At 44.2% G+C, this 17,703-nt stretch overlaps 1 protein-coding gene across 6 annotated transcripts; it reads right to left on the bottom strand.

Annotated features, from left to right (window-relative positions):
- Nucleotides 1-355: 355 nt before the first annotated feature.
- On the bottom strand, nucleotides 356-17,657 carry FCMR (Fc fragment of IgM receptor). Of its 6 annotated transcripts, none has more exons than XM_034767126.1 (8): nucleotides 17,482-17,657; nucleotides 17,052-17,095; nucleotides 14,955-15,287; nucleotides 14,525-14,629; nucleotides 11,627-11,822; nucleotides 11,315-11,433; nucleotides 10,232-10,354; nucleotides 356-3,255 (listed from the first exon to the last, which is right to left on the bottom strand). In XM_034767126.1, the coding sequence occupies exons 1-8, from the start codon at nucleotides 17,517-17,519 to the stop codon at nucleotides 3,209-3,211; spliced, it is 1,005 nt and encodes a 334-aa protein (XP_034623017.1). In that variant the 5' UTR covers nucleotides 17,520-17,657; the 3' UTR covers nucleotides 356-3,208. The 6 variants fall into 6 exon arrangements, with proteins under 6 accessions (XP_034623017.1, XP_034623014.1, XP_034623015.1 ...); XM_034767123.1 differs by having other exon boundaries at nucleotides 357-3,255; nucleotides 10,232-10,393; XM_034767124.1 differs by having other exon boundaries at nucleotides 358-3,255; nucleotides 10,232-10,357; nucleotides 11,615-11,822.
- Between the last annotated feature and the right edge of the window lie 46 nt (nucleotides 17,658-17,703).

Genomic DNA, 17,703 nt, shown 5'->3' with positions numbered 1-17,703 from the left:
TCAAACGGGTATATACAAAACCAAATCACTATGATCAACCTTTAATTTTATCTACAGCTTTTTATGAAGGCACTAACAGCATGACTTTTGTTTTATTTCTTTAGCTGGATAGAAACGTTGCAGCAAACAAAGCACTGGGTGAGCTGGATGTTCTCTTCGTCTGGATGGAAGGGATTAAGAACTAAGAACACGGAGAAAATCAAGAACACAGCCTATTTTTTATTTCAATAATTTATTTATTTCAAAATTATTTACAAATCTTCATGTTGTTTTTGCTTTCGGTAATACAGAGTAAACTGATGTAGTTCCATGGAAGCCCAGGGAGGTCTGACAGTGTACATTAGGTGACGATGGTCCTGTGTATGTTAATGGTTTGTGACTGAAAAAGGCAGATGTCTGCATGGCTCAAGGAGAAATTCCCCAAGATCCTGATCTTTAGAATTTCAAGGGATCTGGTGATGTAGGCTGTGAGCTACTTTTCATTTTAGTTGCACAGCTAAAGCCGATTGCCTGATCCTGGAATTGTGAGCACTCACTGCGTCTCAGCCCCAGGCCGTGGGAGTGGAGTGGAGATGTCACATCAGGAACAAACTGATGTTGTTTCCATTTCACAGGGCCCAACAACATTATATCACTACTTGTCTGGTACTTTCTATTAACGATGGGCCTGAACCAAACGCTGGATCTAAATCAGTTCAGGAGCATCTCTTTCAGCCATATTGTTGCACCAGTTACATTAAGAAGCCAGAATCTTCACTCACCGCTTCGATAGACAATTTTTTAAATTGTTCTTTGCCTCTGTACTGCTTAGTCCCAATCAGGGCTAGAAATGGACGCACCTGAGTACTGTGAGAAACACTCTTCCAAAAGCATTTCCAGCCTATCTGGAAGGAGGAGGTACCAGAAAACTCACAAGAGCCCCTTTTCTTTCCATCTGAAGGTCGTCCTCAAAACTGTAACCCTTACTCCCCTGAATGGTCCTGTTAATTTGAATGAGACTGTTTCTCTGAGTACAAAATCAGGCACCACACTTTCCAGCTCAAGTGGCCTTATTCTCCTTTCACTTACATCCATGTAGGTCAGGAGAAACCCCATGGTAGTAGATTGAATGTGTATCTATATATCTGGGGTGAAATCCTGGCTGTACTGAAGTCAAATGGGAGTTTTGCCATTGGCTTTGAAAGGGGCCAGGACTTCACTTCTGGTGTCAGTGAGATGAGAATTAGTCCCAAGAGGTTTAGATAAACTTAGATAAGTATTCACCAAAAGCGGAACCTTTTGAGATTCCCACATCACATTACGCACAGGTATAAGTGACAAGAGCTTATCAGACACTAACTTATAAAATATCTTAGAACTAAAACTACATTGCCATCATAACACTCATTTGAGATCTCTAATGAAAGTGTTTTGCAAGTTCCAAATGTTATTTATTTTAAGTAATCTCTATTTAAATAATCTGTTTTATTTAAGATGTATTTATAATAAAACGTATTTAAGGTGTATCTGTTCTTATATAACTAATATGGCATGATCGTATTGTCTGTTTTTCAGTATGTACATATTGTACAAGCTACTAGCAGTGAATAATGTCATTGAGAAACTGACATCAGATGTAATAACAATATTTGTTCTTGCAATATTTTAAATGTCTAACTGTATTTAAGATGTATGGTCAAAGTTCTTTGCTTTTTCGCAGCTAATAAAAATTTAATAGTTCATTTCAAAACAGATGTAGTTCATTTCTTTCTTACAGATGTTAGGGAAAGGGCAGCATCTGAGAAGTGGGAGAGGGCCTGTATTGTCCTCCTGTCTTCAGAACAGACAGGACTTAGCCATGAGAAATATAAGGAGGATTACTTATTGACGCTACCGGACACAGATGGGCCCTGTGGTTGTCTTTCGCTCCCAGACTAACACAGCTCATTCTGTCCAGTGTACCCACGTGGGGGTCATACTTAGTCCTGGCCAGGAGTCCCAAGTCATGGGAAGGGAATGGTGACTAGAGAACAGGATCCAGTATCACTGTGAAGGTCACTGTGAAGTAGTCTGGGATGATACCTTCTGCCTGGACCGTAGCAGTATAAGCTCCCCCACCACACGACACTAGTAGGAGTATACACGGGGGGACCTCTCTAGGCCTGTGATGTTAGTTTAGGGTCTGAATCTGATTTCACTTATACTGATATAAATTAAAAATGACACTCCCCTGAGTGAGGTAATATCTTCTGTTGGACCAATTTCTGCTGGTAGAAGGTACAAGCTACACAGAGTTCTTCTTTAGACCTGGGGAAGGAAGCGGAGTGTTGGAACTGAATATAAATTGGGACAGATTGTTAAGCAGAAAGGGTAATGCGTTGGAATTAAACATAACTTCACTAATGTCAATGGATTTACATCAGTGTTAAATTGGGATCAGGCCCGGAGTCTCAATAACAATAAGCACTCCCTAAACATTTCTCCAAAACATTTTTATTTATTTGAATGAAAAACGTGTATAAAGTATTTGGAAAGGGAAAAAAAACAAACTCTGTTTTCCATCCAGTTTCATAGCTGATCAGAAATTTAGCACCAAAAATACACTTGATGAAACACGAGAAATTGTTGCAAAACAATTCTCCTTCTTCTTTTTCTGGGCACTGGATTACCAACTATACTCACCTAGTTCAAGCTGACAATGAAGATGAACTTTAATGCTATATCAAAATGCCAATGAGCTTATAGGGTGAAATCCATTCTTGTGCAAAGAGCACAAAACTGAGACAACACTTCAGTCTATTAACCTAATTTGAGGATTTAAGTGGTGCTTCGGTCCTGCACGGGCCTTCTGCATAGGAGAAATCTTCATCCACAGTCAATAAATATTGAGGGGAAAAGTTTACCTCTGCTTTTAATGTTTACCTGAACCTGCGTGTTTTGGCAACCATCTGTACAGACCAAGCTCTGCAAAGCAAGACCACGATCTGCAGAGCAAACTAGAAAAATCACATTTAAACAACCACAGCAAATCCATTGTACCTTTGTAAACTTAGCATTAGCACTTTGTGTGGAGAAAGCATGTAGAACAGCTTCTGCAGAGCAGCGTGGTCACAGCATCAAAGTAATGCTTTGACATGTAGGGTTCAGGTGCTGATTGGAGGCGGCTTTGTGTGTGCCTCAAGTCCTTCCTCAACTGTGCCTGGTGACCGATGTGATGTCACAGCAGCTCTTATAAGTCAACTCTGCAGTGATATGAGTCATGAGGTACATGAGAACCTAGGAAAAAACCACAGACAGTAGGTGGTAATGAAACAAGTGTCTTTTTTTTTTACAAATATTACATCTAGCAATGGGTCTAGGGTAATGCAGTGGTAGGAGGCAGGGAGGAATACTGTGACTACCTACTCAGCTCCGTTATGACTAGAGGTAGTGGAATAGATTCTCAGCCTTTTGTACTGCAGACTCCTGTAAGCAGGGCAGGGTTATACTGGTAAAGTCACCACAAAAGGGGTTGCATGGACAGAAGCGGGGGTGAGGGAAGGTACTGAGATTCAGTGGGACAGGGTGCTCCAGGATGGGCAGGAGAATCCTGGGGGTTCCTCCCTGGACTGATCCCAGGTGCCAAGGTACTGCTCCAGCTTCTTTGGATCGCACGCCCTTCTTCCCAGCCCAATCCCAGGCCCCAAGGCAGATGCTCCAGCCCCTCTGGGTCCTGCTCTGATCTCTGTGCCCCTCTCTGGGGGTGAGTTTACGCAGGAATGGATCCCTGCCAGTTTCCACTGCCCCTGAGAGGGGTTATAGAGGTAAAACTATTTTGGCCAAAAAAAAAAAAAAAATCACACCTCTCGTCAATGTAGTTATGTCATAAAACGTGTAAGTGTAGCACAGGCCTTCGTGACTTAGGACCACAGGCAGAGATGGCCACTGACTATTTTAAAAGGCATTACGAGGGAGCTCATCTTACTGCCATGTGTGACTTTGAAACTCTTCCTCACAAAATCCCACTGACATCCAGCGGAACCAGTGTGCCCAAGTGACCTAGGTGCTTCTGAAAATCCTGCCTTTAGGGTTGATGGAGCCTGAGCTTATTCCCTAGTTGTTGTTTTTTAAAGTGGTCTGAGAGAGCCAGGACAACTGTCTATTGTAGTGGGAACACAGTCTAATGAGTTAATCTGAAGCAACTCTTGGCTCTCAGTAAAGATTCCTGGCACTAGTGTGCCTTGGCGGTTGGAAAGACGTAATTAGCAGCAGCCGGAGCATCATAATGTTTATACAGCATTTTTCAACAGTAGAGCTCAAAGCACTTTACAAACGAGGTTACTCATTCTCCCTGTTTACATCTGGGGCAACTGAGGCACAGAGAGAAGAAGCGACTTGCCCAAGGTCACCCAGTAGACCAGTGACAGAGCTGGGAATAGAACAGAAGTCTCCTGTATCCCAGTCCAGTGCTCTAACCCATAGGCACATTGCCTCCCTGCCAAGATGATGTAACTATTACAGGGTTTTGCAAATTTGGAAATATCCACTGATGTCTGAATAGCCAAGCCTGCAAAGAAAAAAAATGACGACACAAATTACAACTCCCCAAGCAAATTTAACTGCATTTTTCCAGCTTGCTTCACAATTTTCTGAAAAGGCAGGTCTCTCACCTGTTTCATCAATGCCTAAAAAGCCTCGTTGAACATCCAGTTATCTGGCACCTTCTTTCAATTATTGCCAGCAAAAAAATGCTGAGTCTTGTACATTATGCAAGTGCTGTGCATTTCCCAAATGAAAGCATTTCCTGCTGTGTCTGCTCATAGCATCGCTACCTGAACATGTATCCAGCTTGACTGGGACAAAAGAATAAAGGAATAGGGTGTGTCTGCCCTGTTGAGCCTGCCCTGTTAAGTAGGGACTATTATATCCCTGCCTGTAACCTAACATTGAAAATATCCATGATCACAATCTTTATGGTGATCATCATCTATCCATGCCACTATGTCTTTCAGCGCTAACGTAGCACTCCTATATTTATGGGTCAGTTATATTAATTGAGGTCATTATTTTATTACAATTTTCTAGCTTTGCTATTTAATAGTTTGCCACACACGGACGCCTACTTTGGGCATTCCAAGGGGCTATATGAAGAGGATGACATTTAAAAAGAGAAACTGAGTCTGAGTATCGGAAAAATGGCCTCACTGGGAGATCTATTAGGCAGTGGAATAGCTTAAGAAAAGATAACATTCTTGTCATTGGGGATATTTAAACAAGACTAGAAAAATTCTTTAAAAATGTACCCTATGCTAGCCAATAAGTATCCTGTGCCAGAACTAGGTAACCAAGCCATCCCTAATTTCCATGATACAGATCTGTGCCTCAGTTTCCCCACTGAGTTCCTTTGTAAAGTGCATTGAGATCTACAGATGAAAAGCCCTATGTAAGGGCTAGGTATTATACCCACTGAGACATTGCTCTGACTAGCAGCCTGAAAAATGGCAGCATTATAAAGACAAAATAGACAAAAATAAAGAGTTAAGTCAAGTCTTGCAAGTTACTTCCTAGTGTTGCCGTTTATTGCGTAAGCTGAACTCACCACTGGGAAGCCATATATCATGCCAAAATTATCTCTCTTTTGTTGTTGTTGTTGATGACTGGTGAACTTTTCTCTAGAAGAGGATAATGGAACTAGTCATCCCCTAGAGAGGAAGGAGGTATAAGCATGAACCTGGCTTCCCTTCTGTTACTGCCGAGAGATGAGATTTGTTAGGTCTTAGATATGTGGGGCTGGTTGCACCGAGATGGCTGGTGAGGGGAAGGCGCAGTTGGAATTACTAATGGGTCGTTTGCAGTAGTAAAGGAAAGAAAGTGCCCTTTGAGTGGTTTTGTCTCTTTGTTTCTCCCTCTCTTGCACCCTCTCCATGGGCCTGAAATACAGATTAACCCTAGCACCTCAACAAGAGGGAACGTATGTGGTGGTTACCGCCTGGAAAAAAGGATCTGGAATTAGAGCCTAACGGTCTCTCCAGCCCCTTCATGCTAGGTATAATGGAAAGCAGTTCTAAAAGCCTTGATACCCATAGACATATACTTGCTCCAGGACAGGCAGCATTGCAGCACACAGCCATAAGCCTGCCTTCTGAGGACCCCATCATAAGCCCTATTGTAGGGGACATGCAGAGGGCCGGAGGGGTATGTTGCAGCGGGAGATTTGGGACAGCGCTGCAGCTCATAGGGCAGCCTGGGGAGGTTGCTGTAACCTAGACAGGCCTCTCCAGCCCTCAGAGCAGCCTGGCAAGGTACTAAAGCTGCCAAAAGCTTCCTTAGCCCCACTTCCCTCTGGCCTGGGAGTTCTGTGCGGTGCTTCTTAGCGGCACAGCACCGAATCTCACCCCTAGATTCTATTCTGAACGCTGCCATTGAGCTCTGTGTGCTCTTGGGCAAATCATTCCATCTCCCTGTGCTCCGGGTTCTCCAGCTGCAAAAAGGGGCTAATAACAAGCACTGAGAGGGGAGTCTTATGTAACTGGCTTTTATATCACTGGGTCCTGGATATATGAATGCAAAGTGTTCTTGTTTATCCCCTTTATTAAGCAGACATGTCCTCAGAAGGCATCCTCAGGAGTTAATCATTGTCTGCTGCAGGTGGACGTAATCTTGACAGCAGTATTAAAAGGTGGGGTTAATAGGTGTGGATTTAAGTTGCAAGTACTGTTGGGTGAACCCCAAAATGTTTGCAGATTCCATTTGGATAAGTGGCCAAACGTTTTGGGACTGGAAATCAGGGCTAGAAATCTCACAAGAATCTCATGCTGTATTTCAGCTCTTCCATTGCTGCCTCCAGTTGGAATCAGTGCAGAGGCAGGAGAGGACATGAAAATTAAAGGGAGAGGTGTGGGGGAATAAAATTAACCCAACTTTTTCAACTCATTGTTAATTTAGCATTGTTGGATCAAATTCACCTCTAGTGTAACTTCAGTGGAGTTACATCAGGGATGGATTGGGCCCAAAGTATGAAAAATGTAATATACACTTTGGCTAACAAGAGGTTGGACATAGTCAATCGGATGAGCTGTATTTTTAGCCCTGTGAATGGTTTGTTAAGTTGACTCCCAGTTAATTGGATATCTGGGACCAAATCCAGAGCCAGTATAAGTGGCTATAACTTCACTGAAATCAATGGAGTTTCACTTGATTAAGCCAGGACTCTGTTCTCTGTGAATTTGCTGTCTGATTCACCATGCAAAGTCCCATAATGCATGGCAACTTCTGTAGCTCTAATCTCCATCTCCCTGGATGGAATGGAATAGCTGCTGCAGTGATAGCAGACTGCAGTGTCCTTCATTCCAACTTCTTTTATGCGTGGAAAGGGTTGCCAGGTTGCTGACATCTCTGTAGCTTCTGAGCTTCGCGATGAAATGTCATTCTCATCTGAAGGAACAGTGTGGGTGATGCAATGCAGAAACTGCGGCATGCCTTGTTGGAAAAGCTTCAGACATGGGAACGGCTTTGATGAAAGGCCAAAACATCTGGATATCATCAGGCAGCTTGAACTGACAGCTCAGGTAATTGTGGATGATTTTATCAGCCTAATTATATATCAGAGAGAAATTCCTACTGAGAGGAGAAGGAGTGGTAGAGAGAGAAAGGCCTTAAAATAGACAGCTCACCTATTTATACACCTACTGCAGTGTCCATATTATTTCTTTCTTGTGGTGGGTGGGTCGGTCAAGGGAAATGGCTTGGTGATCTAAATTCAGCTATCTAATAACTGGATTTCCTAGCACCTCATGCCCATAGTCCTTTCGTGATAGTTCTCAACTCAAGTATGAGGCTCAGTACTGAAGTCCTGCTGAACAAAGCAACCATGTAGTAAGCAGCAACTTGCTATAATGACTCAGAGTTGAGAGTCCAACCTGACTGCTAACACATTTCACTCTGTTTCCCTTTTCACCCCCACCAACAGCTCTTTCAGTCAATATGACCACCCAAGGTTTTTAGTTTGGGCCATCACCACAAGGTTGTCTCATCCAGATTGCTGCCGCAATAGGGTCCCATCAGGAATGTTTGATGGTCTCAGGGCTGGCCTTACGGGTGAACGCTGCGGTCAGGGAAATGCCATGGTCAAGAAGCAAGGAGTGAGGCAGGCCTGGGATGCAAAGCTACAGATGGGAGCTTGGAGCAATGTGTGAGAGGAGACAGTTGGGCCTGGGAGCAATGGGTAGGGAGTCAGGGGCACCAAAATACAAGTTTGACCAGGGTGCCATTTTCCCTAGGGCCAGCCCTGGATGGTCTCTTGCTCACCCATGTCTAGCCTGTGCACACAAGCCATGGCTGGTGCAGACCAAGTCTGCCCAGTTCCATAGTAGTGTGCCATTTGGAACACATTAGCCCAGCTCTACCAAGACTTCACTGGATTCCAGTGTGTTTCCAACTGCTGTAACTGAGCTATGAAGATGATTTGCCTACCTGGCTAACAGCCTGCCTCCCTGTGCGTCATCCAGACAGGTAACATTAGCTGGGATGCTTTTACTGTCAGCCCCCAGATCTGAAATTCTCAGTGGTGAGTCCTGGAATTTATTCCCTCTGTTGATCAAACAGAGCCTGAGTTTGCTGCCCTTCAGAGCCTGATGCAAGGTTTGTCTGTTTGCATAGGGCTTTGCCTAAGGAAGTGATTAGGTAATGTAAGAAGGAGCAGAAGTCAGTCTGGGTCTGTGTTGGTTAGCCTGTGTATTGCTAGTGAACACGGTATACATGTGCCCCCTAAATTAATTTAAGATCAACATCCTGGGCTGCAGTCGCCTATTGGTTAATGCTCTGCCCTAACATGCAGGAGACCAGGCTTCGTTTCCCAGGATTACCCCACAGAGGCCCTTTGGATTTGCATCTGTTGCAGAGGCTGATCCTGTATCCGAATTGTTTGTGCTCTGCACGGTTACACTGCCTGGGTAAGCTGACAACAAAAATGACTACACGACCCCAGGAGGGGGGACCGAAGCCTGAGCCTGACTGAGCCCCGTCACCTGGGGGCGAGGGGACAAAGCCAAAGCCCAAACCCCACTGCTCCAAATGGGAGGGGGCAACACCTGAGTCTCACTATCCAGGGCAGGGGTGGGGGGCCAAAACCCAAAAGCATCAGCAAGGAGGTGGGGAGCCTGTAACCTGAGCCCCGCCACCCAGTGCTGAAGCGCTTGGGCTTTGGCTAGGGATGGTGAAGCTCAGGCTTTGGCTTTGGCTTCATCCCCGGGTCCCAGGAAGTCTAACTTCTGCCCTGGCGACCCCATTAAACCAGGGTCATGACCCACTTTGGGGTCCCAACCCACCATTTGAGATGTTCCTGCAGTCTGTAGAAACACATCGGTATCACTAGACTTGCCACTTTCATTTTCCTTAGCACTGCACCGATGCTTGTTTGTCCAGCTGCGCAACTTTACTCCAGTAATTTTTGTAAATCCATCCCCCGCCCCGGCAAACAAAACGCAGGGAAGGGAAGGAGCAAGACAGGATTCACAAGGCTCAGGCTGAACCTGGGAGCATCTTGCACTGCAGCCAAGTGCGTTACTAGCACAATGGAGGTGTGTGTTACATAAGCCAAAGGGAATGGGATTGTCAGGGGTGTCTGATGGGCGTGTGGGCTGAGAGCTTTCAGGATATGATTACGGAACTAGCCTCAGTCAGTGGTGCATGTAACATGAGTAACATTAGACAATGAGGTCAATTGTGCTTTTAGCACGATAAGGGTAAAGCTGGGCCGTGTGGGAGACGGAACTTTCTTGGGGACTGGTCCAATACTGTGGAATAAACTCCTCCGGGAACTAAGGGCCTTCACAAACCTCATCACTTTTCACTCCAAGTGCAAAGTGTGTTTCTTTGACCTCGCTTTCTCTAACATAAATTCACAGCAACGGGTATGTTTAAAAACAAACAACAAACAAACTTAAAACCCTACCAAAACAAGACACTGCGCTGCATATGCTTCTCCCGCTGGGGAGAGGGTGACAGAACAAACAACAGGTGACAGATGTTGGTCATGATGTTTAATGCACTACTGGGAAGCACCCAGATTAGCCCAGTATGAGAACCTGCATAGAATAGAATAGTGCAAAGTAAAAATCCAAAGTAAGTTAAGGGACTTCAGTGGGTTTACGCTAACATTAGACTGTTATAAATGAGAGTAGAATCTTGCCCTCTGACATTAGCGAGCATCTGCTGTAGATTGGAAAGACCATAGGTGGAGAATTAGGGATTGAATAGTTGTGGGTGAACTTACTGTTCCTGTCAGCTCCCTCGAGCCTGCGGGGTAACACGCTGTAGATATTTTCCATTGGAATGTGCCCTTGGCCATGTTCGAGCGCACTCAACCTCTGATTTATTCCATAGGTTTCACTGGAAGCTGCTTCTCCAAAACATCCAAACATGTAGATTGTAATGCCTATAAACCAACGGCAGTCAGCAGGTCTACAGGCTCAATACATTTAACATGCGGGATTTGTTATAGTCGCCCTGAAATAAACTAATGGCTGGATTTTGAGAGTGCTGAGCGTATGCACCTCCCACCAGTGGAAATGTGCCTTGTTAGCACCTCTGTCAATCAGACTCTAAAGGAGTTATAATAATGGTGTTTCTATATCAACTTACAGCCAAAGATTCTGTGCACCAGACTTTACAAAATGGATGACAAGTTGCTTACACTGTCTTCACTGAAATGCAGCCTCCTCTGGGATGGAAGGCAGGCGTATAGCCACATAACACAACAATTCAGGAGAGCAAATGAAACAGGTTAAGTAAACGAAAAAGCGTGAATTGAAACTATAGGGCAATTTTATGCAGGCAGAATGTAATTAGTCAAATTAGAATTTGGCCGGGACATGGCAACTAACACTCAGTCGTCAGATATGGATGTTCACAACGTAGGTTTTACGTTTCAGCTGAAATTGTTTTATTGCCTATCTAGCTGTTTGGTTTGTTTGGTTTTTTCCCTAGCAATGAAGCCAGCTGACTGGTAATTTTTCCCTTGATGTGATAGGTGCAAGTGTGGTGGGTATGGCACAAGAACCAAAATAGAATAGAATAAACTATCTGTGCAAACATCAGCTATTTTCACGAGTATTCGTGAATTTGATCCACTTTACCGTTTTGCTTTTGCAGCTACCTGCAGTTTTCATAGTGAAAAATAAAAACATTGTTTTCTGCAAGAGGCAAGGAATTATGTGAATTTATCCAAAGCAGAAATCAATCCTTTTCAAAGAGAACTTATAGTTCTCCGACTGTGGAAACTATCTTGTCCTTTCTTTTTACCACAGAGTGGCAGGTACCACAGACTGGTATAAGAAGTAGGTGACCTTTCTCTTACCTTTCTTCCCTCGTAGCTGTTTTCTAACAATTATCACAGAAGCCACAAGCAGCAGCATTATCAGGAGAATTGGTATCAGGATTTGAAAGACATCATTCCCATAATTGCTTCTCAAGAGGCTGGAAAATATTGAGTCAAAGGGGGAAGTGGTTTTACTGCCAGTTCTGACATGCAGATCCACTCCTCACACGAACAGCGTGGTTGACCCGGTAATATTTGTAAGCTTGAGAGGAAATGAAATAAGCTAGGGGAGAGTTCATGCTGGAAAATCACAGATGGGGGAAAGTTTGTGGAACTCACCGCTTTGTATACCTGGGATGTGCATAGCCGATTGTCCTGGAAGTCTTTGGAATCCCCTTTGTTATACTTTCAGACGCTGCATTGGTAACAGTGGTGCCAATGACGTCTGCAGGCGTAATTATGGTATTTTCAGGGAATTTGATGCCAGGTGCAGCATAGGAAGTATATTTTGCCCGTGCTCCATTAGTCATCTGTGGTTGTGTGACTCCTGGGGGGAAAGCATATTAAAATGAACTGTTGCTACATTTCCCATTCTTGAACACGTGTATCTTTTCCAATAAAGCAAGTTTCAAAGTCAAAACTAGGGATGGGTGCGAGGGGCAAATGCTGATCTCACACCTATATCGATCTGGAGACACTCCATTGACTTCAGTGGAGTTACATGGATTTACACCAGGGGTTCTCAAACTGGGGGTCGGGACTCCTCAGGGGGTCATGAGATGGTTATGTGGGGGGGTCATGAGCTGGCAGCTTCCACCCCAAATCCCGCTTTGCCTCCAGCATTGATAATGGTGTTAAATATATTTAAAAGTGTTTTTCATTCATAAAGGGGGAGTCACGGTCAGAGACTTGCTGTGTGAAAGGGGTCACCAGTACAAAAGTGTGAGAATCATTGATTTACACCAGTACGAGTGAGACCCAAATTTGGCACGGGCTTTTTGTTTTTTTACACTGTAAAGTTCTTGAGCAATATTCTGCTCTCATTTCCTCAGACTGTATTCAGTAGGTGGGCATAGCTGAGGTTAGGATTTAGTCTTTGTTTGCCCTTGAGGATCAAAGATGCTAATTGTAGGACTGGAGCCAGTCACTATCTTTGAAGGATATTACTGATGATCCATGATAAATAGACATTTACTGCAAAAGATCTAGATTCTTGAACACAGCGAACATGGTTCTGCTCTCGTATAAGAGTAATTAATCATTCATCATTAATTAATAATATAATAGGCTGGAGTCTGGCTGGGAGAGAATATATGGACAGACACAATGACCTTGCCAAGTGTCTGCATTGGAGCCTCTGTGGCAAGTACAGATTTAAACACCTTACGTAGTATTATGACTACCAAATTGAAAACCCTCTAGAGAATGAAGAGGCTAAGATTTTATGGACTCGGGCCACTGGCACAGACAGAATAGAGCAGGCAAACGGGCTGAACGTAGGTGTTGTAGAAAAGAAGACAAATAAGGCGATGATAATTGATATGGTCCTACCAGCAAAAAAACATAAAAAAAGAAACAAGACGAGAAGATAGAGAGGTTTGAAGAACTTTCCCATGAAGTGGAATGATTATGGAAAACTAGAACAAAGACAATCCCAGGGATTATTGGAGCAATTCCTCAGGGTATGAATGAGCAGCTCAGGAATACATTAGGAATACAATACATCCCGATCGGTGACCTCCAGAAGTCAGCACTCTTAGGCACTGTGAGAATTTTAAGGCAAGTCATAGGAGAACCAGTGCATCTGAGCACCTAAAATGCAGGAATTCTGCAGAAAGTTTCACAAAACTCCTGACTACTCAAGCCAACAGAGTCAGTTTGTGGTCAGGATTTATTATGACTCCTGGGGATAAATTTTAGACAGCAGCTTTCCCCTTTTAAGCTTAAAGATCTTTTATGTTTTGAAAGCTGTTTGTTTAAAAAACAACCATCCCCATTGTTAATATGGAGGGATAATTAATAATAATTAACATACCTACCTCATTAAAAATGTACATTCTTTAGAGCTGAGAACATGTTAGAAAAGAAGTCAGTATTATTATCCCCATTTTACAGCTGGGTAAGTTGAGGCACAGATGAAGTGACTTGTCCAAAGTCACCCAGCAAACCTGTGGTGGAGCTGGGAAGAGAACCAGAGCGGCAGATCTACAGCGGGCATAAATTATTATGCACCAGCTGAAGACCTGCCTCAAGTTTCCAGAGCCCCAATCCAATGCCCTATTCATTAGGCCGCACTGCCTCTCCCTTACACCCATTGTCCACAAATATGACTTCATTGATTTTAATGCAGTCACTCCACACTCCAGTCTAACTGAGAGCCAAATCAAGACTCACACTGAATATAACCATTACAGCACAGCCAGGTCCATATTGTCCTAGTTCTGGCAATACAAGCCAACAGCCCCAGGGAAAAAGGAATGGAGGAAACAAGCCCCAGTCCTAAAAGAACGAGAAGAAGGGATGTGTGGTACACAGCATGGTCTGGCCTTCGTGCCTGTGCACTCATACAAGGGAAGATCTAAAGCCCTATTAACTAAGATCCAGGAGCCGGGTATTCTGAATATATTAGCAGCGACAACTGCCACGTGTTTATAAATTTAGTCAGAGAGGGTAACAAAAAACTACAACAACTTGTTGAGTCCTAAGAGGCTTAATCTTGATGGGAACATTCAAAATTAAATGCCCCAGTATTTAGGATTGGTTGATGATTTTCTTTTAGAGAGGAAAGAAAATCTCACAGGGAAATCAGCAGACTGGGGCCTCAGGAGATTTGAGTCTGCCACAGCCTTCCTGTGTGAGCGTGGGCAAGTCACTTAGACTACCTTGGGGCTCAGATCCCCATCTGTCAAGTAGGGAGGATACTTCCACCTCCCAGGGAGGCTGTGAGGATAAAACCCATTAACAATTGTGAGGCGCTCTGATACCACAGTGATGAGGGGGAAGCAGATAAATTCCTAGATTAGATAGACAATTATACATTAGTGAATCCAGTGCTGGTGAAAGGTGCCCTGAAAGCTATCTAACAGGCACAGCCCGGGCAGCTGTGGCATACGATTCCCACGTGCATCACCTCATTAGTGTGAACTTGAGAGATCTCCCCCACTCTAAGGGAGAGATGGGGACCAGTTAGTGCCAATTCCCTTCCCTCTCCTCCTGAGAGGCTATAGAGAGGGATGCAGCAAACCTCACCTTGAGTGTCAGCACCTTTGTTGCCAGACTCTGTTGGTACCACAATAGGTCTGTCACGTCTCAGGGGTTCAGCAGACAACAGGCCCATTCTGGGGGGAGCATTCCCTGCATGGAACAGAACCAGATGTGTTCCTAGAGCACATGCTAAAAAGTCACGATCCAATGTTCATTACTAAAGCTAGACTGTAAGAGATACTGCACAGAGTGATCATGCATCACCAGTGACACTGTACAACCGGAATGATCCTGTACAGAGTGATCACATAGCCTCAGTGGCACTGTGTCTGCAGTGATACTGTACAGAGTGATATTGGATTAGCAGTGACACCATTCCGTCAGAGTGATACTGTAGCATCAGTGACATGGTACTGCACTGTAGAGAGAGAGAGAGAGAGATACTGTACAGAGTAACTATGGAGTGATCCCGTACCATTAGAAACCTTCAGCTCCACTTGGAGGGACCTTCCACTGCCTTTGTCATTTACAAATCCTGTCCCACACATGTACAGCCCCGTGTCCTCCTCTTCCAGCCTTGTGATTGTAATTTGAAATATTTCTTCCTGAGGCGCCTCGGTGATGGATATTCTATTCCTGTAATTCTCACTGATGTATGGAGTGGTGGAGATGATGGTGCCACAGGCCCCTGTCTCGAGCTCCCTGCACCAGAATTTTCGACTGGAAATGTCCTTCACAGGACACTTTATGGTGATGGATCCTCCAACCTCACCAGTCACTTGAATGCGTCGTCTTGCTGCACCTGAAACTGATGACACAGAGAAAGAAGTCCCAGGGCCTGAGTCACATTTATGCTAAAGGGGCGTCACACAAAGGCACTGTCTTCACTAGGCAAAAAGGTGGGTCCTGACCATGTAATAACTCACACAAGGTAAAATATGAGTGAAGACAAGGCCTTAGGCCCCTTTATAGAATCATAGACGTGTAGGACTGGAAGGGACCTCAGTAGGTCAGCTAGTCCAGTCCCCTGCGCTCAAGGCAGGACTACAAAATAACCAGACCATTCCTGACAGGTGTTTGTCTAACGGCTGTTCTTAAAAACCTCCAATGACAGAGACTCTACAATCGTGGTGGGCAACCTGCGGCCCGTCAGGGTAATCCGCTGGTGGGTTGTGAGACAGTTTATTTACATTGACCATCCGCAGGCATGGTCGCCCACAGCTCCGAGTGGCTGCGGTTCGCAGTATTCACTTGATCAACATTATACGTCTCCGAATGGCTAGGGTCCTGATCCTTCCATCCTGTTTGTCACTGCAACGTCTGAGTTCCGCTAGGGCATCTGTTTGAATTCTCCTTGTATTTAAACATGAAGGTTCCCAGCTCTGGAATTCAATCCCCCTCTAGTGTAACAGTGCCCAGGTCTGTCGACCTTCAGCATATACCGCAGTGACCTTCTGTTCAATGTTTGTCTGAGGGAGGGTTGATCTGAATGGGCGGGAATTGTTTTCTGGTTGGGTAATGCCCTTTTCTGTTGGCTTTTGGGGAGTGAAGACTGATTTTCTGGAGCACAAAGACCCAACAGGCTTCATGTAAGATCAGGCTCCATGTTTTTATTGCATGTTATTCATGTGTCCTGAGCTAAGGAAGGGAGGGCACAGTTTATAAATCAATCAATAATTCAGTAAAGTAAAACATCTGGGTATGGGCAGGGTTCCCCATCCATCCATCTATCTGTGCAGTAATCCCTTGCTGTGATCTATTTTCCAGGGCCTAGCTTGGTAAAAATAGCAGACATTACTACAGTGAGGAAGCTAATGGCTTGCTAACCACAAAACAACATGCTGTAGGAGTGCTTATAATTATGCACAAAATCCAGCAGTCTCTGATGCAGTATGGGAAGGAGTTGCTTCCAGATGGAAAACTTGATTGCAATATGAGTTTTGCTTGAGTAAGGATGGCTGGCTGGACTTGACCCTCTGGGTAAAATCCTGGCTTCTTTGAAGTCAATACCAAAACTCTCATTGACTTCAATGGATTCAGGATTTCACCCCTATATCTTTAACATACTGGATCCAATTTACAAACATGAGTTCACTTGAAAGCTTTTAGGTGCCCAGTATCCCAATTTAGCTAACATTAAGTTAACGTTGTGTGCCCAATTAACTAACTTAGGTTTGTAAATCACTCTGGATTAGAAACAAGGCTCACATGATAAACATCTCTAAAATGAAAATGTTCTTTTGTTCTGCAGAATTAAAGCATCTCCAGCTATTCAATGTTCTTGGAAAGCCACAGAAATATTTCATGGTCCAGCGTCGAACAATTCCTGACATTTCAGGTTTACTCACCTGCCAGACCCTTCATTCCCCCCCCCTCAGTTTTACAAATCACATTGGACGTTCTTGGAGGGTAAAAACCCTCTGCAATTTATGATAAAAGCAAACAGGCCCAGTAAACTGTTTAACTGTAGATGCCCCAAGTCTAAAAACAAAGCTCAAACATCTTCTTTGTTCTTACCTGCTATCTCCATTTGGACTCCGTGACGCGCTTTTTTAATCTATACAACTCTTACCTTGCAGCAAGAAAAGTAACATACTGATGAACTCCATCTTCTCCCTTTGTAAAACAGGAGTTAGAGCACACTCAGTGATGGCTGCTTGCTTCCTGTGGCACGTATTTCCAATAACAGAAAGGAGGAAAGCAACAAAAAGAACTCGCTATGCTTGAGGTCCTGTATCAGATCCTTTCTCGCGCTACAAATACAAATGGTATGCAAACCATAAAGGAAGTTTTATAGGAGGCTTCAAAACATATTGGACCAAATTCATCCCAGGTGTAACCCTGTTGTGAGGTTGCACCTGGACTGAATGATTTTCTTTCTTTCTTTAGATTTCCGTCTGATCTGAGCCCCACATCAAAGGGCACGCCGCCCCCACCATCCAAAGCTCTGGGTGCTTTAGACGTACAGTTAAAAACACAGGAGATGCAAAGTAAAAACCAACCCAAAGCAGCGGCACTTGTTCCTCTTAACGTATGTCATCTGATCATCAGTCCTGTGATCAATGCAGCGTAAACCTTCCTTTACACCCTGGGCTTGTCTACACGGGGGAAAAGCCCAGAGTAGCTGCTGTGCACTAGCTAGAGTTCACTAGCTACTCTGTGTGGATGCTCTGCCTGCCTGCTAACAGTGCTGCGAGTAATTTTTGTTTTTACCGCTGCCTTGT

This window comes from Trachemys scripta, chromosome 4 (genome assembly GCF_013100865.1).
Source record: "Trachemys scripta elegans isolate TJP31775 chromosome 4, CAS_Tse_1.0, whole genome shotgun sequence".
In the NCBI taxonomy this organism is placed as follows: domain Eukaryota; kingdom Metazoa; phylum Chordata; order Testudines; family Emydidae; genus Trachemys; species Trachemys scripta.
This window is presented reverse-complemented; position numbering and strand designations above follow the sequence as displayed.